This window comes from Haliotis cracherodii, unplaced genomic scaffold, assembly GCF_022045235.1.
Source record: "Haliotis cracherodii isolate W230 unplaced genomic scaffold, xgHalCrac1.p SCAF_18, whole genome shotgun sequence".
Taxonomy (NCBI): Eukaryota; Metazoa; Mollusca; class Gastropoda; order Lepetellida; family Haliotidae; genus Haliotis; species Haliotis cracherodii.
Window position 1 is genome coordinate 12,794,871 of NW_027266273.1, and position 26,339 is coordinate 12,821,209.

Sequence of the window (26,339 nt, forward strand, 5' to 3'; positions counted from 1 at the left end):
ATGGCAACCTTCTTTGTGGATATTGTTCTTATTATTGCTATTTTTTCATCAACGATCCATCTGGGGGTCTCAAGTCAGGAACACCACAGCCGTGGCCGAGTTGATGTGTATCACCAAGTGCTCACCACTTTAAACGTCACAGACAGCGATACCCTCAGTCCGAACAAGACCAGGGAGTTCCTGCAAGTATTATTTCGCAGCTTTAAGTGCCAGTCTACCAACCCGGGCCCATGTGTCTCTTTGGTAAGTTGTCATATATTGTTTTTTTGTTTTTTTTAAAAACCCAAAACATGAACCTCTGAACCGAATTACAACGACTGGAAATGTACAGCAACATTTTGAATTTGTATAAATGGTATCTTGAGAACAAGAACCCGGTTAAATCAAGGTTTATTGAATAAAACCTACAAAACTCTTTCCATAATTCTCAAAATAAAATGTCAACGCCAGAGAACAACCAGTCTCGTTCACCCGACTGTGCGAAAAAGGGAAAATAGAGGTAAAAACTATATGAATGGATCTCTGACCACTACAGTAAACTACATTTATAACAAGCACGATTATAACGGATATGGTTTAGGTCCCGGCCATTTACTATATATATCCCGTATATATTCTTACAACGAACTGCGGGGCGGTCGGGTAGCCTAGTGGTTAAAGCGTTCGCTCGTCACGCCGAAGACCCGGGTTCGATTCCCGACATGGGTACAATGTGTGAAGCCCATTTCTGGTGTCCCCCGCCGTGATATTGCTGGAATATTGCTAAAAGCGGCGTAAAACCATACTCACTCACTCACTCACTACAACGAACTGCGGTTATTTCGAACTAAACGTAGTGGTCCCGTTGAGTTCGTTATACCCGTTGTTTACTGTTTATGAATAATCAGCAATGACACCAGGAATCAGAACGAAACGTAAATACTTGATAGTTCAACATATTTTAGTTGATTCTTAGTATGTGTAATATCCGTCAGTAATATGCTGTGTCTTGTGAAAACCTGTTGCATGCAACTTATCTTGCAAGCATACAAGAGCTCGGGTTGTAACTTGTACTGACTAGACTCCAAGAATGGGCTTCTCACATTAAACTTACGAGGGGCTGGGAACTAGAACCTGGGTTCAACATTTAACGACAAGGTTTGTTGGTTTGTTTCAATTTTGATACTGTTTATTGTATATATATTATGCAATGCAAAGTTCCATTCTTATCGTGTTTCTGTTCGTTGTGTGACATATCGGTGATTCAACCAGAAGGGTATCATATAGTCATGTTTCCATGGCAACATCACATCCGTATCACGCCGTGACAGTAACATCAGCAACATCACATCTATATCATGCCGTGACAGTATAATCAGCAACATCCCATCCGTATCAAGCCGTGACAGTAACATCAGCAACATCACATCCGTATCAAGCCGTGACAGTAACATCAGCAACATCACATCTATATCACGCCGTGACAGTAACATCAGCAACATCACATCCGTATCAAGCCGTGACAGTAACATCAGCAACATCACATCTATATCATGCCGTGACAGTAACATCAGCAACATCACATCCGTATCAAGCCGTGGCAGAAACATCATCAACATCGCATCTATATCATGCCGTGACAGTAACATCAGCAACATCACATCCGTATCAAGCCGTGACAGAAACATCACATCTATATCACGCCGAGTCAGCAACATCACATCTGCATCACACCGAGTCAGCAACATCACATCTGTATCAAGCCGTGACAGCAACATCACATCTGTATCACGCCGAGTCAGCAACATCACATCTGTATCACGTCGAGTCAGCAACATCACATCTGTATCACATCGAGTCAGCAACATCACATCTGTATCACGCCGAGTCAACAACATCACATCTGTATCACGCTGAGTCAGCAACATCATATCGGTATCACATCGAGTCAGCAACATCACATCTGTATCACGTCGAGTCAACAACATCACATCGGTATCACGCCTAGTCAGCAACATCACATCTGTATCACATCGAGTCAGCATCAGCACATCTGTATCACGTCGAGTCAGCAACATCACATCGGTATCACGCCTAGTCAGCAACAACACATCCGTATCACGCCGTGACAGCAACATCACATCTGAATCACATCGAGTCAGCATCATCACATCTGTATCACATCCTGTCAGCATCATCATATCTGTATCACATCGAGTCAGCAACGTCACATCTGAATCACATCGAGTGAGCAACATCACATCTGTATCACGTCGAGTCAGCATCATCACATCTGTATCACATCGAGTCCGCATCATCACATCTGTATCACGTCGAGTCAGCAACATCACATCTGTATCACATCGAGTCAGCAATATCACATCTGTATCACATCGAGTCAGCAACATCACATCTGTATCACATCGAGTCAGCATCAACACATCTGTATCACGTCGAGTCAGCAACATCACATCTGTATCACATCGAGTCAGCAACATCACATCTGTATCACATCGAGTCAGCAACATCACATCTGTATCACATCGAGTCAGCAACATCACATCAGTATCACGTCGAGTCAGCAACATTACATCTGTATCACGTCGCGTCAGCAACATCACATCTGTATCACATCGAGTCAGCAACATCACATCTGTATCACATCGAGTCAGTAACATCACATGTGTATCACGTCGAGTCAGCAACATCACATCTGTATCACGTCGAGTCAACAACATCACATCTGTATCACGCCTAGTCAGCAACATCACATCTGTATCACATCGAGTCAGCAACATCACATCTGTATCACGTCGAGTCAGCAACATCACATCTGTATCACGTCGAGTCCGCAACAGATATAATACATGTATCTAGTCGAGTGTGTCATCGTAACCCGGCGGTATTAACCAGTGTTCATGCCATCAACCACTGGCTAACATACTCCATCTGATTATGTCAGACTACGGTGTTAAACAAATGTATTCATTCATTCCACAAAATTTACCGTTGTCATAATATATCATATTGTCATAAATATAAATACTCACGATAGCATTAAGGCCATATAACGTGTTAAGTTTGGACAGTTAAGTATCATATGAATAAACATGTTTTCGACGGTGTGACTTTTGGCCACTTAACCTAGCTGCATTTCGGGTTCTTTGTAATGACGCGTGTTTACTTGTTTGTTTTATTCACCCATACTCAGTATTACCATCTTCACGATACTGTGTGTATAAGATGTTGGTAAATGTGTCAATTTGCAAAGTTTATAGAAATATCATCGATTGCACTGATCAATTTATGTAAATGTAAAACGTCAATACCAGAGAAGAACTAGTCTCGACCATGGGACGAAACGGATTACATTGCGTGTATTTGGCAAATTGGCGGTGCACATTATATGAATGTATCACCGAAGTTCTTTGATGACACCAGGTGTTCACGGACAAGGTAATTATATCCTGTCCTATCGGTAGCACCCGCCATTCACACAATTTCCATAAAATGTAAACGTATGTGTTTGTTTGTTGACGCCGCATAGAAGCACTCCCCCTCCGGCATGTAAACAAACCAGACAATCAAGTGATGGACCAGAAATCCAGTCACACGCTAGCGCATCTAATAACTTTGTTGAAACTAAAAGAAATATGGAAATTAGCCGTGTACAAGTGCATATATTCTGTTGCTTATAAGTAAAGACAAAAAAGGTTGTGTAAGAAATAGGTTCGTTTTGCACTGTGGGTTACCACGAGCACGACAAATGCCACAAATTCGTTTCATCCTGTTCCAGATGCAACTAGCAAATCAAATAATTTCACACTTTTTTTTATCTAAAATAACACATTCCCACAGTCCAAGTGTTCATTGTGTTCTGCCGATACACGAGGGCCTGGATAGAGGTGGGAATTTAGACACCGAGCATGCAAAGGTTACAGTGAACGTGCGATCTCTCGCGCCGTGGTTCGGACATGCACCATCTTCTTGTGTAAATAATCGGACATCAACGGCCGTTACGGTCGCCGCACGGCCGATTACCGTTACAAGGACAAATGTTACCGACGTGTGGGCATTGAGGGGGAATTAGACTTTTCACGCATGGAATATCTACCTGTTAAAGAATCCTTTGTCTGTGACACGTCCCTCAACAAATACTACGGCATTAGTATACGTGTAGCGATATTAGCTGCTTAACTGACAAAGATTCAGAAAAGACCTGTGTTTGAGTTTTAGATGAAGATAGTTTTTCCTTTGTTAGTAGCGTGCCTATCAAATGTTGTTTGATTTTTTGTTAGTTGTTTAACGCCGCTCTCAGCAATATTCCAGCTATATGACGGCGGTCTGTAAATGATCGACTCTGGACCAGACAATCCAGTGATTACGTCATGAGCATTGATCCACGCAATTGGAATACGGTGACATGCATCAACCAAGTCAGCGAGCCTGACCACCCGATCCCGTTAGTCGCCTCTTACGACAAGCATAGTCGCATTTTATGGCAAGCATGGGTTGCTGAAGACCTATTGTCCTGCCAAGCTGGAATATTTCTGAGTGCGGCGTTACAAAAACAAAGAAAACTTGGAACTGTATGAACGTTGCTTGGGTGGAGCTTCCACGACAGTTTCTTCTTGGCAAATTATTCAACATCAAACTATTTCTCCCTGGTCTTGCTTTTGTGTGGGGATTAAGAACACTGAAAAGAATAAAATAAACGAGAATAGCTTGACAAACCTATTTTTTCACGCTTCGACACTTTAATCGCGATGCCGTAAATGCACGAGGAGGTACCACTCCTCTCCAAACCTAACTGTTTCATTGTGAAGACTATAGTGAGTGAGTGAGTGAGTTTGGTTTAACGGCATTCCAGTTATATGGCATCGTGTCAGCTTAGGGTGGGAGGAAAGCCCGAAGTGATGCAGGTGTCAGACGTTTACCACTTCGGTGAAACCACGAGCACGGTTATGGTGGTGACAAACCTAGAAATATAATAGTTGCAAACCGGGATTCGAACCCACAATCATAGGTTTCTGGCGTGCCCAAGGGACACAACTCTGCACAGCGAATCGCGGCGCCTCCTACAGTATTTAGTGTTCGGACCGATGTAGTATGTATGGACTCTACACGTTCGGGTTTGACTGTTTTTTTATGAGCCCAAGTTTGTGTCTTATGGGAGATATGGAATATGCCTCTCTGACAACGCAGTAAACTATTTTCAGCTATATTTCCAAACACAAACCCTGACATGAAATCAAAGACGTTTGACAGCAGCAGGCAACCGATGTTACAGTTGTTGTATTTAATATTGCACACGTTGATATCGCTAGTGTATGACGTCCTTGTGTAGGCGGAAGAGAAGACAAAACAAAATCGTTTGACATATACGCGTGATATTTGTCCACGTGACGAACGTTTTATGCGACTAGGTGTGAGGACATTGCCCTCCCGCTGGTGATCCCAGGTGTATGAACTAACTTGGACTTTTTCGCGAACACCTGGTATCATCACTATTTGATAATGATTCATAAACACATGATCATGATATAGTCGGAATCATATAATCGATTGTGTTTTTTAAAGAGATTTCTCATGGCTATGGAAAGGGTCGCTTTTATTTATTAACTCACCGACTCAGAAACAAGCGAATGTAACACTCTACATTTCCCAGCTTCCTTGGTCCACTGGTCGTGGTTTCGAATCTCTGATTTTCTCTGATAATGATCCATCATGTGCCAGCGCCATGCAACAGTGTCTGGGGCTCACCATAGTTGGACCGTCTGCAACCAGCACCACTCCGGGGCTTCATCCCCCATGATGCTGACACTCGCTGCGTATCCTGCTCCCAAGTGTAATAGAGATGAACATGACGTAAGGGTTTGTTGTTTGTGACCATCTCAGAGAAACAGGTGACATTAACAATTATATAACATCCAAGTCAAACAAAGTTCCTGTTTGTGTACACGTTCAATTTGGCGTCGGAGTATCCTTGTAGTTAAAGCGTTTGCTCGTCACGGTGAAGACCAAGGTTCGATTCCCCACATGGGTACAATGTGTGAGGCCCATTTCTGGTGTCCCTGGCCATGATATTGCTGGAATATTGCTAAAGCGGTGTAAAACCATACTCACTCACGCAAAACATAGCTCGCAAAAACAGGAGGAAGCTGAACCTACTGAAACGGAAGAAGATCTATTGTCCAAAGTATCCAAGCATGAACGAATCATGGCAGACGAAATGATTGTAATCCATTAATATCAGCATATAGTGGAACCAGAAATATGATGTCATGAGTTGATATTTAGTCCCACATTCTGATATTCCAGTTTAGTGAGTTTATCGTTATGATTTGAAACATACCAGATGATTTCGCCCGTTATCACCGATGGAAGTTGATGTTAAAGATAAAGGTACTCAGGCATATGTAATCAGACTGTATTTCAAGCATACGTACGTCATCTGTTCAGCGAAATTTACAATGTTTTACCTTCTACGTAACCTGTCTTTTATTAACTTCAGTTTCTACAGGGATGTAGAACAGCACAGTCGAAGATCATTTCACACTATTTAGTCACGCAAAAGTTTCACAATGTCATTCATTCATGTTTAGATTTTAAGAACATTGTTTGTAAACCACACAAAAGAGCTTTATTGCAGGAGCGCCATATTTGTTTGTACGTAGACGTTAATATCTTACGTCAACAAGTTGAATCTGTCTTCAAGTAGGTGTTTGACCTACTGTGGTAGCCTCTCAGCCAACAAATTAGAGATGTTTTATCACTCATGGGTTAACAGTTTCCACATGATTCGCCATACCAATCACCTTTCCAATACCTGATTTCCGCCAAATGTCACGTCCTTGAAGGTCACGTGTCAAAGGTCGTAGGAAGTCAGTGATTTCCTTCCTTGTTGTGTGACGGCGATCGTGACCGCAAGGTGAGGGGAGAGATACCCTGGGTTTACAACTTGGAGTAGTGTTATTATGTCGCTACATAACTCCCGGCATCTTTACATCAACGTGTGAATTGACCTTTGGCTCCACGGAAATCTGGTGTAATCGTATACAAAAATGTACCTAAGAACTCGGTCATTGGTTCGTTTAACATGCTTTAGCTTCCATGTGGTTCTCATATATTAAGCTGACACGCTGAGATGTAACTGGAGTACTGTTTAAAGGGGCGTTAAGCAATATTCACTCACTCTATGTTTCCGTTTCTTGATATTTAAGCAGGACACTGGTCACGTTTCTGCTGGTGTTTTGATTCTTATGTTACATAGTAACCCCTCTAATCTGGACACCAGTTGTAAGTAACTCCTCCAATTGGTACACAAATAGCAAGAAACCACTCTAATCCGTACACCACTTGTAAGAAACTCCCCCAAACTGTAGACCAATAGTAACATACCTCTCTAATCCGGACACCAATATTAAGAAACTCCTCCAATATGTACTGTACACGACCGCCTCCGTGGTCTTGTGGTAGAGCGTCCGCCCGGAGAGCGGAAGGTCCGGGGTTCGATCCCCGGCCGCGTCATACCTAAAGACGTTAAAAGATGGTACTTGTTGTTACCCTGTCTGGCGCTCGGCATTTAGGGGCTAAAACAAGGACTGGTCGGCTCGGAGTCAGTATACTGTGTCTGAGTGGGGTATTCATGTTAAACTGCGGCATGGTATCTCAGTGAGCTAGCACTATAAATCGGCATCAGTCCGGACTAGTACAAGCAGCCACACAAACACACACACGTACATGCACGTCGCTTTATAAGTGCAATAATCTTGGACGCGACGTTAAACCCAATTTCACCTCTCCTCACCTGTACTGTACACCGCTAGTAGGAAACCGATCTAATCCATACACCAGCAGTAAAGAACCCCAGTAGTAAGAAACCCCTCAAATCAGGACACCAATATTCAGAAACCCTTCAATCCGACACAAAAATAGTCAGAAACCCCTCTTATCCATACTCCAGTAGTAAGCAACCCTCTATTCCGGACAACAGTAGTAAGAAACCCCTCTAATCTGGACACCAGTAGTAAGGAACTGACACACTGTGATATACCTGAAATACTGCACAAAGTGGCGTTAAATCAAACTCACTCCTCTCTTAGTAGTGTCTTTGTATAACGAAACAAGACACCCAGAGTAATATTGATGTTCATATCCAAGTTCAGGTCCTCATCCGTCCTTAAACGGTCACACAACATGTGTACGTGAACGTTTGTCTTGTGTGTAAGTACCTAGCGTATTAGACTTCAGCAAATGCTCGTTACGGATTTTAGTTGACGTTACAAATGATTTTGTATAAGATGATAAATAATTTGTGAAAGTAATCTTAATTAAGCTTTCCAATGAAACGTCAGATGCAATAACAAGTGATAATGAGCACGCCGAAGACCCGGGTTCGATTCCCGACATGGGTACAATGTGTAAAGCCCATTTCTTGTGTACCCCGCTAAGATATTGCTGGAATGTTGCTAAAGACGGCGTAAAACCATACTCACCCATCTGACGTTGACTATGTCAACAAGCAAAATTAATGGAAGTTATATTAGACAAATGTAATTCTAAAGTATAACATACCATAAAAAACAACAACATCAAAATGTATCAACAAAAGTTAAGATTTAAAAAAAGCTTAAGACGTGACGAGAGTTATTAAGACATATTACGTCACAACTAAGCATCTTAGAGCGCAAATATTCAAAAATGTAAAATCCGCGGAAGCCGCAAATATAAACGTCTTTATAATTGCATTAACTTTCATAACCTTTGGTGATATTTGACGTATTCGTGTGATATGTATAACCTAGGTGCCTCAGAAGCCGGAAGGTAAGTCTGTATCAGACCAGGTTTACACGGGCGGCTGTTCCTTTAGACGTGTTGCTGCATCAGCCAATGGTTTACACGAGCGGCTGTTCCTTTAGAATTGTTGCTGTATCAGACCAGGTTTACACGCACGGCTGTTCCTTTAGACGTGTTGCTGCATCAGCCAATGGTTTACACGAGCGGCTGTTCCTTTAGAATTGTTGCTGTATCAGACCAGGTTTACACGCACGGCTGTTCCTTTAGACGTGTTGCTGCATCAGCCCTGGTTTACACGAGCGGCTGTTCCTTTAGACGTGTTGTCACATCAGCCCTGGTTTACACGAGCGGCTGTTCCTTTAGACGTGTTGTTGCATCAGCCCTGGTTTAGACGAGCGGATGTTCCTTTAGACGTGTTGCTGCATCAGCCCAGGTTTACACGAGCGGCTGTTCCTTTAGACGTGTTGCTGTATCAGCCCAGGTTTACACGAGCGGCTGTTCCTTTAGACGTGTTGCTGTATCAGCCCTGGTTTACACGAGCGGATGTTCATTTAGACGTGTTGCTGTATCAGACCAGGTTTACACGAGCGGATGTTCCTTTAGACGTGTTGCTGCATCAGCCCAGGTTTACACGCACGGCTGTTCCTTAGAATTGTTGCTGTATCAGACCAGGTTTACACGAGCGGATGTTCCTTTAGACTAATTGCTGTTTCAGACCAGGTTTACACGAGCGGCTGTTCCTTTAGAATTGTTGCTGTATCAGACCAGGTTTACACGAGCGGATGTTCCTTTAGACGTGTTGCTGCATCAGCCCAGGTTTACACGAGCGGATGTTCATTTAGACGCGTTGCTGCATCAGCCCTGGTTTACACGAGCGGCTGTTCCTTTAGAATTGTTGCTGTATCAGACCAGGTTTACACGAGCGGCTGTTCCTTTAGACGTGTTGCTGCATCAGCCAATAGTTTACACGAGCGGCTGTTCCTTTAGAATTGTTGCTGTATCAGACCAGGTTTACACGAGCGGATGTTCCTTTAGACGCGTTGCCGCATCAGCATAAGTTTACACGAGCGGCTGTTCCTTTAGACGTGTTGCTGCATCAGCCCATGTTTACACGAGCGGCTGTTCCTTTAGACGTGTTGCTATTTTATCAGCTCACAGATATGTTATGTAGGGTACTGGGAATGTTTTCAAACATACTATCTACCACGCAACTGGGTCAAAAAACATATGTGTTGGCTTCTCCTGTCAGAGAAACAAATTTCATGTGCTCACTGCAATAATATTCCGTCTATCTTAAAATCATCCCGCAAATTCGTGATGTCACATACTCCGTCATAAACCCCCACCAAAAATGAATTGCGAGAGAGATTAAACAATTCTGCAGTCTTGTATTTGATAAAATAACACACTTTTCGTGATGCCAATAATGTTTTATGTACATATCCGTCTGAGGTCGTGAGAGAGTTTTACACTTTCTGTGTAAAATAAATAAACACTGATGTGCACAGCATTAGATGGGTCAATTTGTGATTGATATCTCAAAGGCGTTTTATGGCGTATGACACAAGGCTCTAATTAACACTGAACTATCGATATCGGTTTAACATTGATGGAAAAGTATCAGAAGTGTTTGAAAGTTACTTAAAAGTAAGAAAAACTTAATACTTTCCATATTACATGTTACATGTGATATTTGACCGCTTGCGAATTTAACACAGAAAGCGACAGGTTGGTTGACCGGGCTCGTGGGTACAATGTACAGTGTCTAGTTATATAGGTTCTCATGCGCATCAACACTCGTGAAGATCCGGGGTAGAATAGGTCTTCAGCAACCCATGCTTGCCGTAAAAGGCTACAATACTTGTCGTAAAAGGCGACTAACGGGATCGGGTGGTCAGGCTCGCTGACTTTGTTCATGCATGTCATCGTATCCCAATTGCGTTGATCGATGCTCATGATGTCAATGACTGGATTGTCTGGTCCAGACTCGATTATTTACAGCCCGCCGTGGCTGAAATATTACTGAGTGTGGCGTTAAACAACAAACAAACAAAACGTTACGCATCAATTATGAAGCTACCATTAACAAGACAACACTGTGCGTGTCGTAAAACCATTATGAGTATCTGGTGGATAAAATGTCTACCTGGATGATTGTGTGCCACCATACCCCGGATCGATGCTCATTCTGTCAGTCACTGGTTTGTCTGGTCGAGACTCGATTATTTCCAGGTCGCCGTGACATGCACTGACTGACCCCCAGCCGAGACAAATGGGCTGATTCATCCAGTTGTTCACTTTAATCTGTAGACAAATCATCATATTATCATGCCCATTTATGAGTAATCAAGCACTACATAAAACATTGTATATTGTTGCAGACGCAGATAATGTGGCAGTGATGTTAACGCTTCTGTTAAGATAAACGTCAGCTGTAAACCTGTTAATGTGATATATGCAAGACTCAACGCATGCTCCCAAACAAAAACATGGCAAATATATGCATGTACATGTTCTCATCTGTCACGGGCAGAAAATATGGACGCACTCATGTAGTATTGGTTAGCCTGCCCAAGACCACGGGCAGAGCAAAACTAACATTGCCAAATGACGTCATACCCCATGTCCTCTTGTGGACGGACGTGTTATTGGTGTAATTTAATAGTCTTACCTGACTATTTTGACTTTTCATTTATACGACTGTTTACCATCTGTTATGGAATAAGTGATACAGTGAACGAGGGCTAACATGGAAATACTGGTGCTTCTTCTGAGACTTTAATGCTTGTTAGTACTTGAGACATTTTCGATAAAAGTATGTATGGGTGTACATATATGCTTTGTAGTTGATATTTAATAATGGAAACGCGTTATTGAACACGCTAGAATATGACTTTTTCTTGAAAGAGCTTGACGGTCTTGACTTGCTAGGTTTGTTACTTACTTACTTCGCTTGGTTCAGTTTTACTGTACATGGCTTGTATTGAACGCATCCAGTGTATGGACGAAGTGATGGTCAAGACATAGCTTTGTTCGGCCTGGTGGCTGCTAACGTTATTCGCCTGAAGATGTCTGAACATAGATACTAGTACGTACTATCTAAAGTTTACTCATTCGTCAGATTCGGCTGAACAATGGACTGTGTGAGTGAGTGAGTTGGGTTTAACGCCGCTTTTAACAGTATTCCAGTTATATCACGGCGTGCCAGCTTTAAGTTGGAGGAAAGCCCGAAGTGATGCAGGTCTCTGACGTTTACCCCTCGGTGAAACCCACGAGCACGGGTATGGTGCTGACAAACCTAGAAACATATTCGAGGCGAACAGGGATTCGAACCCACAACCATAGGTTTCTGGCGTAGCCAAGGGACGCAACTCTGCACAGCGAATCGCGGCGCCTACTTGGCCATCCGTGCCCCAATGTGTGAGTGAGTTGCTGTGGGACTTTATAAAGCTCACAAAAATGGCACTGAATTTGACCAGGGATACATCGTAATATTAACTGTCTACACCCTGGTCTGACAGACCAGTGATCACAAAAAGAGAGAATCTGGATCAGCGCATCCCTCCACAACTAAGGGGAGTAATCCTGCATATTCACCTACTATGATGCTGAACTGAATGCAAGCTTTCGGGACGTAACTTACTATCAAACCTGTAACGTCTTGAAGTACTGGATTTATGTTATAGTTAACCAGCATACTATAAACCATTATGGCCGTCAATGCCGCTTTAAACACAACTCTCTATATCATTACATGCAGGTAAATCTTAGAAGCAAGGTAGTGTAGTCAAGAACGGCACTTAACTTACATATAAAATCGTTTAAATCGCCAGTGTCTGAACGTCTCGGGTTTGTTCACCGTCGTGGGTGCCGACATCAACCAGGGTCTGACCAAGGAGCAGTTTCACAACGCCACCGTTGTCATCTTCTACTACATCTACAACTTCACCAACTACTGTCGACAGAATGTCAACCCGGAAATCAATACGTTTGAGTCTTATCTCCAGAAGGTTCAGAGCATTTTATTCGAGGAGGGTCACGGTGATGTGGAGGCGGCGCCTGTTAAGCATGCGCTGGAGCACATTGCCGAGTCCATCAAGCCAGGGGAAGCTCAACAGCACCGGCATCAACACCACGACGACGATAGCCACGTAGAGGAGGTGTCAGTACTGGAGGAGAAGGTAACATGAAACTGACAGTTAATCTTTACCATGGGTATAATGGGTATGTTTCTCGGCTGGATAAAGCCAATGGTTGAAAACGGTATCGTTGGGGTCAGGGGCGCAGCTGAGGCCTTTTACTGGCAATCAGACATTACCGATGGCATTACTCCTACCTTCAATACTCATTTAACGTGTTGTGAGTGGCACGTGAATAAGCTTCTTGCGTTACAGGTATCGTATCCCTTTCTTACACACCTGAGATTAGGTCAACCCACGCTTGTCATAAGAGGCGGCTAACGGGATCGGGTGGTCAGGCTCGCTGATACATGCCATCGTATCCCAATTGCGTAGATAGATGCTTATGGTGTTTGTCACTGGATTGTCTGGTCCACGCTCATTATTTACAGACCAGATAGACACAATTTTATGGGAAACAACTTCTTTAATACTGTAAAAAGCGACATTTCGGTTTAAGGCTTGATAACGGTATACGGATCTATACCGATTTATTTACAGACCGCCGTCGTATAACTGGAATATGCGGCGTAAATCAACAGACAAACAAACAAAATACACTCTTGTCTTGTTTCTTCAGTGTGTCAGCCCAGACGCAGTGTTTTACCAGCTGGGTGAGGAGAGTGGGCATATCAAGGGAGAGAACCTTGCAGAGATGACCGCCTTCATTGTGTACCATCTTCTTAAGGGTAACGTTTCACAACCCTTTTATCATATGATGTCAGAGAACGTGTGCTTAAGCACCGCCTCCGTGGTCTAGTGGCAGAGCGTCCGCCCGGAGAGCGGAAGGTACGGGGTTCGATCCCCGCCCGCGTCATTCCAAAAGACGTTAAAAACGTTACCCTGTCTTGCCCTAGGCATTAAGGAGCTAAAACAAGGACTGGTCGGCTCGGAGTCAGTATACTGTGTCTGAGTGGGATATTCATGTTAAGCTGCAGCATGGTGTCTCAGTGAGCTAGCACTATAAATCGACATCAGTCCGGACTAGTGCAAGCAGCCACCGAAACACACACACGAACACGCAGGTCGCTATATAAGTGCAAAAATCTTGGACCCGACGTTAAACCCCATTTCACCTCACCTCACCCACGTGTGCTTCACGTAACGCGTGACAGCGCATGCGCACAGCAGGTGTCACTGCCACGCGGATTAGGTCAGACGTGATTTCAGTTGTCCACTGACATTTATACGCAACCGCAAAAACAGGCAATGCGTGTGCTTGGAATAAGTGTCGTGTGCACCAGTCTCCACCTTTTATAACATTGGTGTTTTCGGTTTTCTGTTGTTGTTCTGTCACTTTGATTTGGGATTTGATTTTCCAAAACTAAAATTATCTAGTCTGTGCGGCGTTGTACACATAGAACATAGTGACAGTCGGATAAACAACGTTTCATAGAAATAGTGATTTTGGTTGGTTTGAAACCTCTGTGAATAGTAGTTCAGTTACATCACAGTGAGTCAGCTTGATAAAACCGAAAGTGAGGCAGGTCTTAGAGGGGCATGTTTCAGACATTCCTGGAACTCAAATCTAGACGGGGGTCAGGGATTCCAAGTCGTCTAAGGCGCCGTGATTCGCTGTGCAGAGTTGCGCCGCTTGGCTACGCCAGAAACCTATGATTGTGGGTTCGAATCCCGGTTCGCCCCAACAGTGTTTCTAGGTTTGTCAGCACCATACCCGTGCTTGTGGGTTTCACTTCGAGCTTAATTCCCGCATTAAGCTGACACGCCGCGACATAACTGTAATACCGTTAACAGCGGCGTTAAACCCAACTCACTCACCAAACCAACACGACACAGTATCATCATGAACTTTACTTAGAGTAATGTATTTTTGTTGTCGCCCAGGAGGGCTTTTACTGTATGATTTCTTACAGTTATGTTCACCCTGGTGCATATTGCAGGGTCGACAATAAAAGAGAAGTGTCGTGTACTCCCTTCTAGAGAGGACATCATCGACGACCTCTTTGTCCTTATCAACGCCCCCAACAACACCATCACAAACACTGGTACCACGATGAAATGTCATAATGAAGTATTTTGGTCACGTGTTAGTTTAGGTAGTCCAGTCTATAAGCATGACTCGATGATTAACTTTAACCAAGTTAATGTTTCTACTTGCAGACATACGAATAAGTACTGTCCTTCCTTTCTATATTATATTTTTTGTAGATTACATGTTGCGAAATTCAGGACCGACCATTTGACATCCTGGCGACGGGGAGAGCTCTGACTTCCAGACCCTCCGCTGTGTCCTGTGTACATGGTATTATTTACTGGAACAGAACCCCCCCCCCCCCCCCCCCCACCACCACCACCACCACCACCCACACACACACACACACACACGCCACACACACACACACACACGCCACACACGCCAAACATATACACCATTCTCTACCCCTCTACCCCACCATACCCACAATGGCCTATGGTCGGTCCCTGCTAACATATAGTACATTTGATTTGTCCTAAATCCTCCGAGACAGAAGGTTACAATACTCAATAATTCTTTGATAAAGTAAAACACGGGTCATGCTTCAATGATGGACAGAAATGTCCATTTGGCATAATACGGAATCGGTTAAGGGGCATTTTGTATATTTAGTAATACAAAAATATATATAAACGTTCTGGTTATATGAATTTTTAATAAAACAAACATTTCCTTGTGCAATATCGTTGACTGTTTAACATTAGGTCATTATGACAACAATTGTATATAAACAGCTTCATTAATTACGCATTTCGTATTAATTTTAATTCAGTTGTTCTAGAAATAACATAACAAACAGAAAGTACATTGACCAAACATAAATACCACGAGTCTGATATTTCGGTAGAGGTAGTCGCTAAATGACAGCTACAACTTCCCGTGTATAGAGTTGAGTGCATTGATGGACAAGCTGAACTTGGAGGGTGAACAAGAGGAGGACCACTCAGACAACGATCACAGGAGGAGGAAGAGGCGGAGCGCCGACGTTGATGCTGCTGCAGACAGTGCTATCCGTGTGCGGAGACAGGTTGATGCTATTCACGATCCTACAACAGTTCTAGTAGGTTGAAGCCTTTTCACTACTGTAAAAATGCTATTCCAACTGTGGGGATTCTGGGTAAGGATTGGTCCTCGGCATCCAAAGCTAATCGTAAGAGGCGGCGTAAAAGATGAGGTGGTCGGGTGACTTGGTTGATTCCGTGTAATTGTGTCCCGACGCCGTCGATCGTTGCTCGTAATATCCCTTGATTTCCGGCCATGACTCGGTTATTAACAGACCGATAGAATATTGTTTGTCGTTAAACATTACACAATATAAATAATACCATACAATGATGTAAGTGCACGGAAGGTGTTGATACTTCAATATATGTTATTGTCGAAATTAAGAAAACGTTCAAACAAAATAATTACACAGTTACTCATATTCAAAGGTCACCAAAAGGTGTTTCTCCGTTGGTGAGATCAAGGCAATCAACGGTTTTGGGTATGATGACGTCATCACTAAGAACAAGTTTATGGAGCTGTGTCCCACCCTGGTGTACATGCAAGTGGCAGGGTCGTGCGTCTCCACCCCCAACACCACACAACCAGCCACGCCCACCATGGCAGAACGTAAGTCTGAGTCTCTACCATGGTGTACAACACAATACAACTAACCACGCCCACCATGGCAGAACGTAAGTCTGAGTCTCTACCCTGGTGTTAACGCTAACAGCCACGCCCACCATGGCAAACGTAAGTCTAAGTCTCTACCCTGGAGTACAACACCACACTAACAGCCACGCCCACCATAGCCGAACGTAAGTCTGAGTCTCTACCCTGGTGTACAACATAACTAACCACGCCCACCATGGCACACCGTAGGTCTGAGTCTCTACCCTGGTGTACAACACAATACAACTTACCACGCCCACCATGGCCGAACGTAAGTCTGTGTCCCTACCCTGGTGTACAACACCACACAACCAGCCACGCCAACCATGGCCGAACGTAAGTCTGTGTCTCTACCCTGGTGTACAACGCCACACTAACAGCCACGCCCACCATAGCCGAGCGTAAGTCTGTTTTTTACACTGGCGTACAACACCACATTAACAGCCACTCCCACCATAGCCGAACGTAAGTCTAAGTCTCTACCCTGGAGTACAACACCACATTAACAGCCACTCCCACCATAGCCGAACGTAAGTCTGAGTCTCTACCCTGGAGTACAACGCCACACTAACAGCCACGCCCACCATAGCCGAGCGTAAGTCTGTTTTTTACACTGGCGTACAACACCACATTAACAGCCACTCCCACCATAGCCGAACGTAAGTCTAAGTCTCTACCCTGGAGTACAACACCACATTAACAGCCACGCCCACCATAGCAGAACGTAAATCTGAGTCTCTACCCTGGTGTGCAACACAACACAACTAACCACGCCCACCATGGCCGAACGTAAGTCTGTGTCCCTACCCTGGTGTACAACACCACACAACCAGCCACGCCCACCATGGCCGAACGTAAGTCTGAGTCTCTACCCTGGAGTACAACGCCACACTAACAGCCACGCCCACCATAGCCGAACGTAAGTCTGAGTCTCTACCCTGGAGTACAACACCACACTAACAGCCACGCCCAACATAGCCGAACGTAAGTCTGAGTCTCTACCCTGGTGTACAACACCACACTAACAGCCACGCCCACCATAGCCAAACGTAAGTCTGAGTCTCTACCCTGGAGTACAACACCACACTAACAGCCACGCCCACCATAGCCAAACGTAAGTCTGTGTCTCTACCCTGGAGTACAACGCCACACTAACAGCCACGCCCACCATAGCCGAACGTAAGTCTGAGTCTCTACCCTGGAGTACAACACCACACTAGCAGCCACGCCCACCATAGCCGAACGTAAGTCTGAGTCTCTACCCTGGAGTACAACGCCACAGTAACAGCCACGCCCACCATAGCCGAACGTAAGTCTGAGTCTCTACCCTGGTGTACAACACCACAGTAACAGCCACGCCCACCATAGCCGAACGTAAGTCTGAGTCTCTACCCTGGAGTACAACACCACACTAACAGCCACGCCCAACATAGCAGAACGTAAGTCTGTGTCTCTACCCTGGTGTACAACACCACACTAACAGCCACGCCCAACATAGCCGAACGTAAGTCTGAGTCTCTACCCTGGTGTACAACACCACAGTAACAGCCACGCCCAACATAGCCGAACGTAAGTCTGTGTCTCTACCCTGGTGTACAACGCCACACTAACAGCCACGCCCACCATGGTAGAGCATAAGTCCCCACCCTAGAGTACATGCAGGTGGCAGGGCTGCGTCTCTCCTATCGTACAACACAAAACCAGACATGCCCCCCATGTCTGTAACGTGAGCCTGTGCTTGGTTGATGTTCAAATTGACAATGGACACTAATTATATCTTCCGTGCTATGAGTCGTACAACTGTATTTGCTGCAGGCTACGGGTACGGTTCCTTGGCTACTCTGATCATCTGCTTCTGTGCTATACCGGGCGTCCTCCTCTTCCCCCTCCCAAAGGGCATCTGCCACGAAGCGTTCATGTCCGTCTTCCTGGGCCTTGCTGTCGGCACGCTGTTCTCTGACGCCATTTTGCATCTAATACCTCAGGTCAGTTGTGGACATGGGTACCCGGTAGAAACATAGTCTGTACAGAGCCATAGTACTCATTTCACTATGATTCAGTATGTGATTCATTCTTTGAACCTTCGTTTTGAATAATATTTTCGTACTAGTTAACACCAAACCTGTTTGTCAGGCTTTCGGCCTACACGACCACGAAGACGAGCATGCGCACAATCAACCTTCCGGTCCAGTGACAGAAGAATACACTTGGTATGCTGTTGCGCTTATCGCTGGTGAGGCACATTTTATCTGTTGATATCAATATACATTTTTAGCAGATATTAAGGATAAAACACGACTCCCTGGCCTTGGTTGAGAATGTAAACACGATAGGGAGGGGGCCGAGGGTAGCAATTCGATCCCACTTATTAGGACCAGTTGTTGTTGGATACTACATCATTCAACTTTATTTTCTTAAGTCAGCATTGTAATATATGTCATGTACATCGTTTTCAAAATAAATATAATAAAATAAATACTCAATAAGGGGAATTCAAACAATGTCACACTCGCAAACTTTGGTCCCCCTTTGGAAGACCCGGGGATTTCAATAGAAGAAAGCCCCATAAAAACAATATTAAGATGGCGTCACGAGAGGTTTATAAGTTCCCATGGGGACACAAAGGAAATGTTTCACACATTGTACCCATATCGACATCCTCTATATCTGCAGGGTTCGCATTTCGGTAAACCATCACTTACCCCTGGACCCATCCACAACATTGTATTATATTGCCTGCCCTTGATTTCCTTCAGTCAATTTGTTTGGCTACGCTACTTGGTCTATGCGAGTGACAATCAGCCCCAATCTTGGGTTGGCGATATCAACACCATTGCGGCCATTCCCCTTGATTACGATGGAGTTTGCGAGGAATTCAACGTTGAAAAACTGACTGACACGCTATAGAAAGCCCTTAAAAATCTTTCTGATGAAAATGCTGTCTTCATGTCCACAAAAAACTGGCAATGGCTTTAAATTCAAAACTTTTACTTATCTTGAAATGTTAATGAAAATAGAGCGCAGATAATCTAAGATTGCGAAAACCTTGTGGATGGGTACCATACAGGGTTAGTGGAGGTTTACCGAAATGCGAACCCTGGAGACATAGAGGATGCCAGGCAATCCTCCACTGTTATTTGTGTGGCGGGGTGAGGGGTGAACAACTGGGCTAAATCATACCTCCCGTTCACGGTTAAAGAAAATCACCTGGGTCCTACTCCATGCATGAATTGTCTGATGTTGAAGCCTTGATATGTGTCAAGCAGATTGTCACAAGGCTAAGGCACATAGTACCGTTTGTTTGAGACGTTTTTGCTGTTTGTCTCTTGTATAATAAACAACTCCCACTCGTCTTTCATTTCTTATATGAGATATCAACATTATGTACATCCTATTTAAGGATGAAGATGAAATGTACAAGATTGTAACATATTTATCCGTATTATAATAATGATGACGCCCTCAGTAGAATCCGACCTCAGCAATGTCGGACATGTCCATTTTATGCACATATGATTATTTCGCGCATATTCTCACAATCATCATGTCGATTGCCTGTACCTTTTCTCCCAATACCGATTGTCGTATTTCTCCCGCTTTTTGATGCGATCGTTCAGCCATCGCGTTTATCTACGTTGACCAGCTACATCAATGGGGAACAACTCACTAGACACTCCCATCTCAAAAGTAACGTCGTCCAATACACGACGTCATAAAATTGCGAGCGTCATAAAGTTGCGAGAAATGACGTCATGATAAAACAATGTTTTATCGTGAAATAAACCACTCTTCGTTCTTCACTGTTCTTTGCGGTTTATCGCGTAGCTATCTTATATACAAGTATGTGTATGACATGTTCCCTAACTGACAGGTACCTATGTCTTCTACCTGATCGAGTCTGTCATGGCGGTTCTTGGATCCGGGCACACGGTAATTACTCTTCTTGTTTGTTGTACAGTGAACCCCCCTAGTCTGCAAACCCCGCCTTCAGAATGGTATCGTCTCAATATCAATCTTATTTCAATCAGATTCATTACTTCGCTACAATAATCCCATCTTCCCGAGGCAAGGGAGTTAACTGTCTATAAAATCAAGAGAGCACCTTGATTAAAAGCATGAAAGAATTTGCAAAATATGTGTCATCGCCCAGTTGACGGTACACATGATTTGCAGATCCTGCAGTCGACAAAAAATCTGCACGGTGAAATCCATGTTGTTTACGAACCGGATGTCTGGTTCGTTACGTGATTTTGATTGGACTATGCATAGACACGTTATTCCAGCCAAAATGTAACTCCATAATTACAGCCTAGTTCGGCAAGGGTGGAAACTGGACTTCTATAGTCAGTTAACTCCCTTGCCTCGGGAAGATGAGATAACCCTCGACGTGAAGATCTGACAACACGTTCATGGGAGGTCGCGTCATATGGACTTCCTAATCAGCCAATCAGCGGACGAGGCTTTTATGGCAAGGCGAAGCGCCATTGCCTCTTCACCCAAACTTTCTGCTGGTGTTCATTTGTTACATTCGAACGTTTCGGATCAAGAAATGAAGCCGAATCGTCTAAGAAAGCTGAAATCTGATTGGCTCAAGAACCAACGCATTCTTCATTTACATTGGGCGGTCAAAGTTTGCTTAGGGTTCATCAGACACGACCTTCTGTGAGGGGTTGCCAGGTCTTTACGCAGAGAAGCATTTGATGGGAATATAGATCTGATTTTAATGCACTCACGTTTGGTTAATTCGAACGATTTCTGTGGGAACACCACCGTCCCAATTGTTGTAGGATCGGTACCGTCCTGATTTATCTGGTATCAGTACCTTCCAGATTTCTTTGAGAACAATACAATCAGGATTCTCTGAACAAAGTACAATCCATATTCCTCTCGAACAATGCCGTTAGGAGTTTTTTGGGAACGGTATCGTTCATGTTTCTGTGGGAACTGTAAAGTTCGTATTTCTCTTAGAAAGATGCTTGCCAGATTTCTTAGGGGCAAAGCTGAATGGATTTCTATTGGCTGCTTAAAAAATTAAAAACAACTGTATTTCGTAACGTTCGGCCTAATATCGTAAATAATAGTTGGATGATTACTAAATAGGTATATAAAGAAACGACAAATCGTAGAAATAGTGCTATGAGTGCAGAAGAGTTTGTCAACTTCCTTTTTGTATACAGCTGTTGTATGCTTTGATTGCAGCATTCCCACAATCACTCGTCTGTGGAACTGAACCAAATCGATGTAGATCGTGTGGTAAGTGTTCACAATCTCACAAACACAATCTTTAGATCTCTTTGTTTGCTATCTTTAAGTGGCATGTAGAAGCTGTAGTATCAGTGATTGAGTGAGTGTCGGACTGAGTGACTGGGTATGGCTTTATGCCGTCTTTATCAATACTTCGGCAATATCTGGGCTTCACACATTGTAGCAATGTCAGGAATGGAACCTACTAGGCATTCGGCTTGACGAGCAGAAACACCTTAACCACTATGTACGGTGGCCCATAAGGGACATGGAGTGTTTTTCAATATTTTTATATTTTCACTCACTTTTATCGTAACCTTTTGCAAATTAACACACTTTGTCATACATATATGTGATAAATCATGTATAAAAACAACCGAAAACATGAAAAATGTACTTTCAAGTAGCTATTGAATCGCTGAAATGTGAAGCGATAATGTCAAAAACTAAAATGGAAATGTCCAAAACCAAAACGAAAATGTCAAAAACTAAAATGAAAATGTCAAAAATCAAAACGAAAATGTCAAAAACTAAAATGAAAATACAGAAAAGTATTTCCTCCGCGATGATAATATTTCCACCACGGTGAAAAGTATTTCCTACTTCCTACCGCGGTCGAAATAGTGTTGACCGATCCACATAGTCCCGGGTAAGATGACACACAGTCCGCCAGGTCGCATGTTTTAAAAAACCCGATTCTCAGTAGTCGGTTCCTACTACTTGGTGATGGGGGCCTTTTCTAAACCGATATCCCACGGGGCCCAAATTGATGAGTGTCGAAGGTTGACACTTTCATGCAATTGTCTATTTTCATTTCAGAAGAAAGAGCCTAATGGGGTAATCGGAGAAAAGAGTCCACGAGAGAAGTCATGTACGTAAACACACAATGTAGAGGGTGGGTGAGTGAGTGAATGAGTGAAGGAGCCAGCGCGGGAGGGAATGGGTGGTAGGATGTGAGTGAGTGGATGAGTCGGAGAATGAGTGAGTGAGTGAGTGTGTAGGTGAGTAGGGAGATCGGTGGGTGGGTGAGGGAGGGAGGGAGGGAATGGGTGGTAGGATGTGATTGAGTGGATGAGTCGGAGAACGAGTGAGTGAGTGAGTGTGTAGGTGAGTAGGGAGATCGGTGGGTGGGTGAGCGAGGGAGGGAGGGAATGGGTGGTAGGATGTGATTGAGTGGATGAGTCGGAGAATGAGTGAGTGAGTGAGTGTGTAGGTGAGTAGGGAGATCTGTGGGTGGGTGAGCGAGGGAGGGATTGAGGGAATGGGTGGTAGGATGTGATTGAGTGGGTGAGTCGGAGAATGAGTGAGTGAGTGAGTGTGTAGGGAGATCGGTGGGTGGGTGAGCGAGGGAGGGAATGGGTGGTAGGATGTGATTGAGTGGATGGTCGGAGAATGAGTGAGTGAGTGAGTGTGTAGGGAGATCGGTGGGTGGGTGAGCGAGGGAGGGAATGGGTGGTAGGATGTGATTGAGTGGATGAGTCGGAGAATGAGTGAGTGAGTGAGTGTGTAGGTGAGTAGGGAGATCGGTGGGTGGGTGAGCGAGGGAGGGAGGGAGGGAATGGGTGGTAGGATGTGATTGAGTGGATGAGTCGGAGAATGAGTGAGTGAGTGAGTGTGTAGGTGAGTAGGGAGATCGGTGGGTGGGTGAGCGAGGGAAGGAATGGGTGGTAGGATGTGATTGAGTGGATGAGTTGGAGAATGAGTGAGTGAGTGAGTGTGTAGGTGAGTAGGGAGATCAGTGGGTGGGTGAGCGAGGGAAGGAATGGGTTGTAGGATGTGATTGAGTGGATGAGTCGGAGAATGGGTGAGTGTGTAGGTGAGTAAGGGGGTCAGTGGGTAGTGGTGGGTAGTGGTGGGTAGTGGCGAGTGGGTGAGGGAAGTGGGTTGGATACCTCTTTTAAATAGTGTTATTAAACTTTTTTAATTTTTTTTTATTTATGGGGATGGGAAGATATGAGGACAGGGGTTATTTTTCTTCCCGACAATTTTGTTAACTAACTTAGGTAATAGTAATTAAATGTCATGGGTTAGTATAGGGACTGAAATAACCCTTTGAAATTTTCGCTCAAAATTGTCGTTTTTTTAATTTGGTTTTATTTCACCCGACCGACCAACCTTGTTAAAGACCCTTTAAGACATGTATTGAAATGTTTATATTTCTCCAAACGACCTTATCATGTTGGTGATTCTTTGTCCAAGTATTTAAAAATGTTCGATTTTTTGTCAGTTTGATGTGAGAGGAGGCTTCCTGCAGGTCGTGTATATAGGGGTTTACCGTGTGAAACCAGCGAGCAAGCAGATTGTACTGACAGTCCATAAGTCATGGCAGTCATGGTAGTCATCTAAGGCGCCGCGATTCGCTGTGGAGAGTCGCGTCCCTTGGGCACACCAAAAACCTATGATTGTGGGTTCGAATCCCGGTTCGCCCCGATTATGGAATACTGTTAAAAGCTGCGTTAAACCCAACTCACTTACTCACTAGTAATAGTCGTGAGCCTTCTGAGCATGTGCAACAGTTGATCAATATATCCTTAGGTAAAATCCTTGAATATCAAGTAGGCGCATCAACCTTGAACTCCCACGATCTATTACTAGTCATAACAGTCCCTGGAGTGAGAGAGCAACTTACGACGTAATGTAATTAAATCATTTACTGCATGGCGTTTCGTACAGTTTGGTTTTACCAGACGACCATCCTGATAAATGTAAAGGCACAGATGCTTGATCAGCTTATGTTCTGGCGTTTTAAACATTTTGGTGTTGTTTCAGCTTTTTCAACGCTTGCCTTTATGGTGATAATCGGGGACGGCATCCACAACTTCGCCGATGGTCTGGTGGTTGGTGCCGCCTTCAGTCTCAGCGTCACTAGCGGCCTCACCACCAGCATCGCCGTCTTCTGCCACGAACTGCCGCACGAACTGGGTCAGTCAGCATTGCTTCTTGGTCTCCAAGTTTTGTATAATGTTTAAGGATGCATTTCTCAAAATGACCCATACTTTCATAATCGTTCGAAAGTTTCTCTCATATTTCGGAATTTACAAAGAGAGAATTTCCATTTGGTCAATTTAGGGTGAATGAGTGAGTGAGTTAGTTGGTTTTAACGCAGCTTTTAACATTATTCCAGTTATATCACGGCGTGTTAGCTTGGTGTGGGAGGAAAGCCCGATGTAATGCAGGTATCGGACGTTTACCACTGTTAATTTAGAAGTAAAGCTGTCATCAGTACGTGATAATATCGACTCATTAAGTGACCCGAGAAGATCCGGTTAGAATAGATCTTCAGCAACCCATGCTTGTCATAAGAGGCGGCTAATGGGATTGGGTGGTCAGGCTCGCTGATATAGTTGATGCATGTCATCGTTTCCCATTTGCGTAGATAAAAGCTCATGATATTAATCACTGGATTTTCTTGTCCAGACTCGATTATTTATAGACCTCTCTCATATAACTGAAATATCGCTGACTGTGGCGTAAAACAAGAAACAAACATCAATAGGTCTTACATTAAAAAAACTGTTAATATATAATAAGATGGACTTTTCGATGCATTTTTTGAAGAACGATGTGTATATATCCCGCTTTCACGAACTCGGTTGTGTCGAATACCGGTTGTGTCGAACTCAATGCGCTCCTTGAAAATTATATTTACCACTATTTTAACCCGGATGTGTCGAACTCAATTTATAGTCTCAAAATTTAAAAATACGTTAAAACATATATTGTCCTGATAAGTCGAACTCCTGTTAATAGCAACACTTTCAATCGTGGAAGTAGTGATGACAGTGTGAACGTCTGAGACAGTCAATACCCGACGATTAGCGATCACGCGTGATCTACTTTCATGTGCATGACGTATCACAACGCGATTGCAATGTGATGACAAATCAGTGAGATGAATCGAGATTGTATTTGATAATAATAAAGATGATTCGGATGTGTCGAACCCTGGATAAGTCGTATTTTTTCCCTAGTCCCAAGGAATTCGAAACAACGGGGTTCGACAGAAGTAAAATAAGAGTGATTGGTTGAGTGAGTTAGTGATCATTAGTTGCATTTAACACCGCTTTGACTTATATAACGGCATGTCAGCTTGACGTGGGAGGAAAGCCTGAAGTGACTTGTATGGTGTTCCTGAAGTGACGTGTATAGTGTTAAAAGGCTGAAGTGATGTGTATAGTGTTACAAGGCTGAAGTGACGTGTATGGTGTTACAAGGCTGAAGTGACGTGTATGATGTTACAAGCCTGAAGTGACGTGTATAGTGTTACAAGGCTGAAGTGACGTGTATCGTGTTACAAGCCTGAAGTGACGTGTATAGTCTTACAAGCCTGAAGTGACGTGTATGGTGTTACAAGCCTGAAGTGACGTGTATGGTGTTACAAGCCTGAAGTGACGTCTATGATGTTACAAGCCTGAAGTGACGTGTATGGTGTTACAAGACTGAAGTGACGTGTATGGTGTTACATGCCTGAGGTGACGTGTATGGTG

At 43.9% G+C, this 26,339-nt stretch overlaps 1 protein-coding gene across 1 annotated transcript in view; it reads left to right on the forward strand.

Annotated features, from left to right (window-relative positions):
- The window catches only part of LOC139465274 (zinc transporter ZIP4-like), a 37,246-nt gene continuing 10,907 nt past the window's right edge, over nucleotides 1-26,339 (forward strand). The window contains exons 1-12 of the mRNA XM_071246951.1: nucleotides 1-243; nucleotides 12,612-12,959; nucleotides 13,537-13,645; nucleotides 14,858-14,962; nucleotides 15,840-16,012; nucleotides 16,386-16,566; nucleotides 18,424-18,593; nucleotides 18,742-18,841; nucleotides 20,480-20,538; nucleotides 21,808-21,861; nucleotides 22,672-22,723; nucleotides 24,622-24,774. Of these exons, the coding sequence (XP_071103052.1) occupies nucleotides 1-243; nucleotides 12,612-12,959; nucleotides 13,537-13,645; nucleotides 14,858-14,962; nucleotides 15,840-16,012; nucleotides 16,386-16,566; nucleotides 18,424-18,593; nucleotides 18,742-18,841; nucleotides 20,480-20,538; nucleotides 21,808-21,861; nucleotides 22,672-22,723; nucleotides 24,622-24,774 (1,747 nt within the window). The remainder of the gene's footprint in view (nucleotides 244-12,611; nucleotides 12,960-13,536; nucleotides 13,646-14,857; nucleotides 14,963-15,839; nucleotides 16,013-16,385; nucleotides 16,567-18,423; nucleotides 18,594-18,741; nucleotides 18,842-20,479; nucleotides 20,539-21,807; nucleotides 21,862-22,671; nucleotides 22,724-24,621; nucleotides 24,775-26,339) is intronic.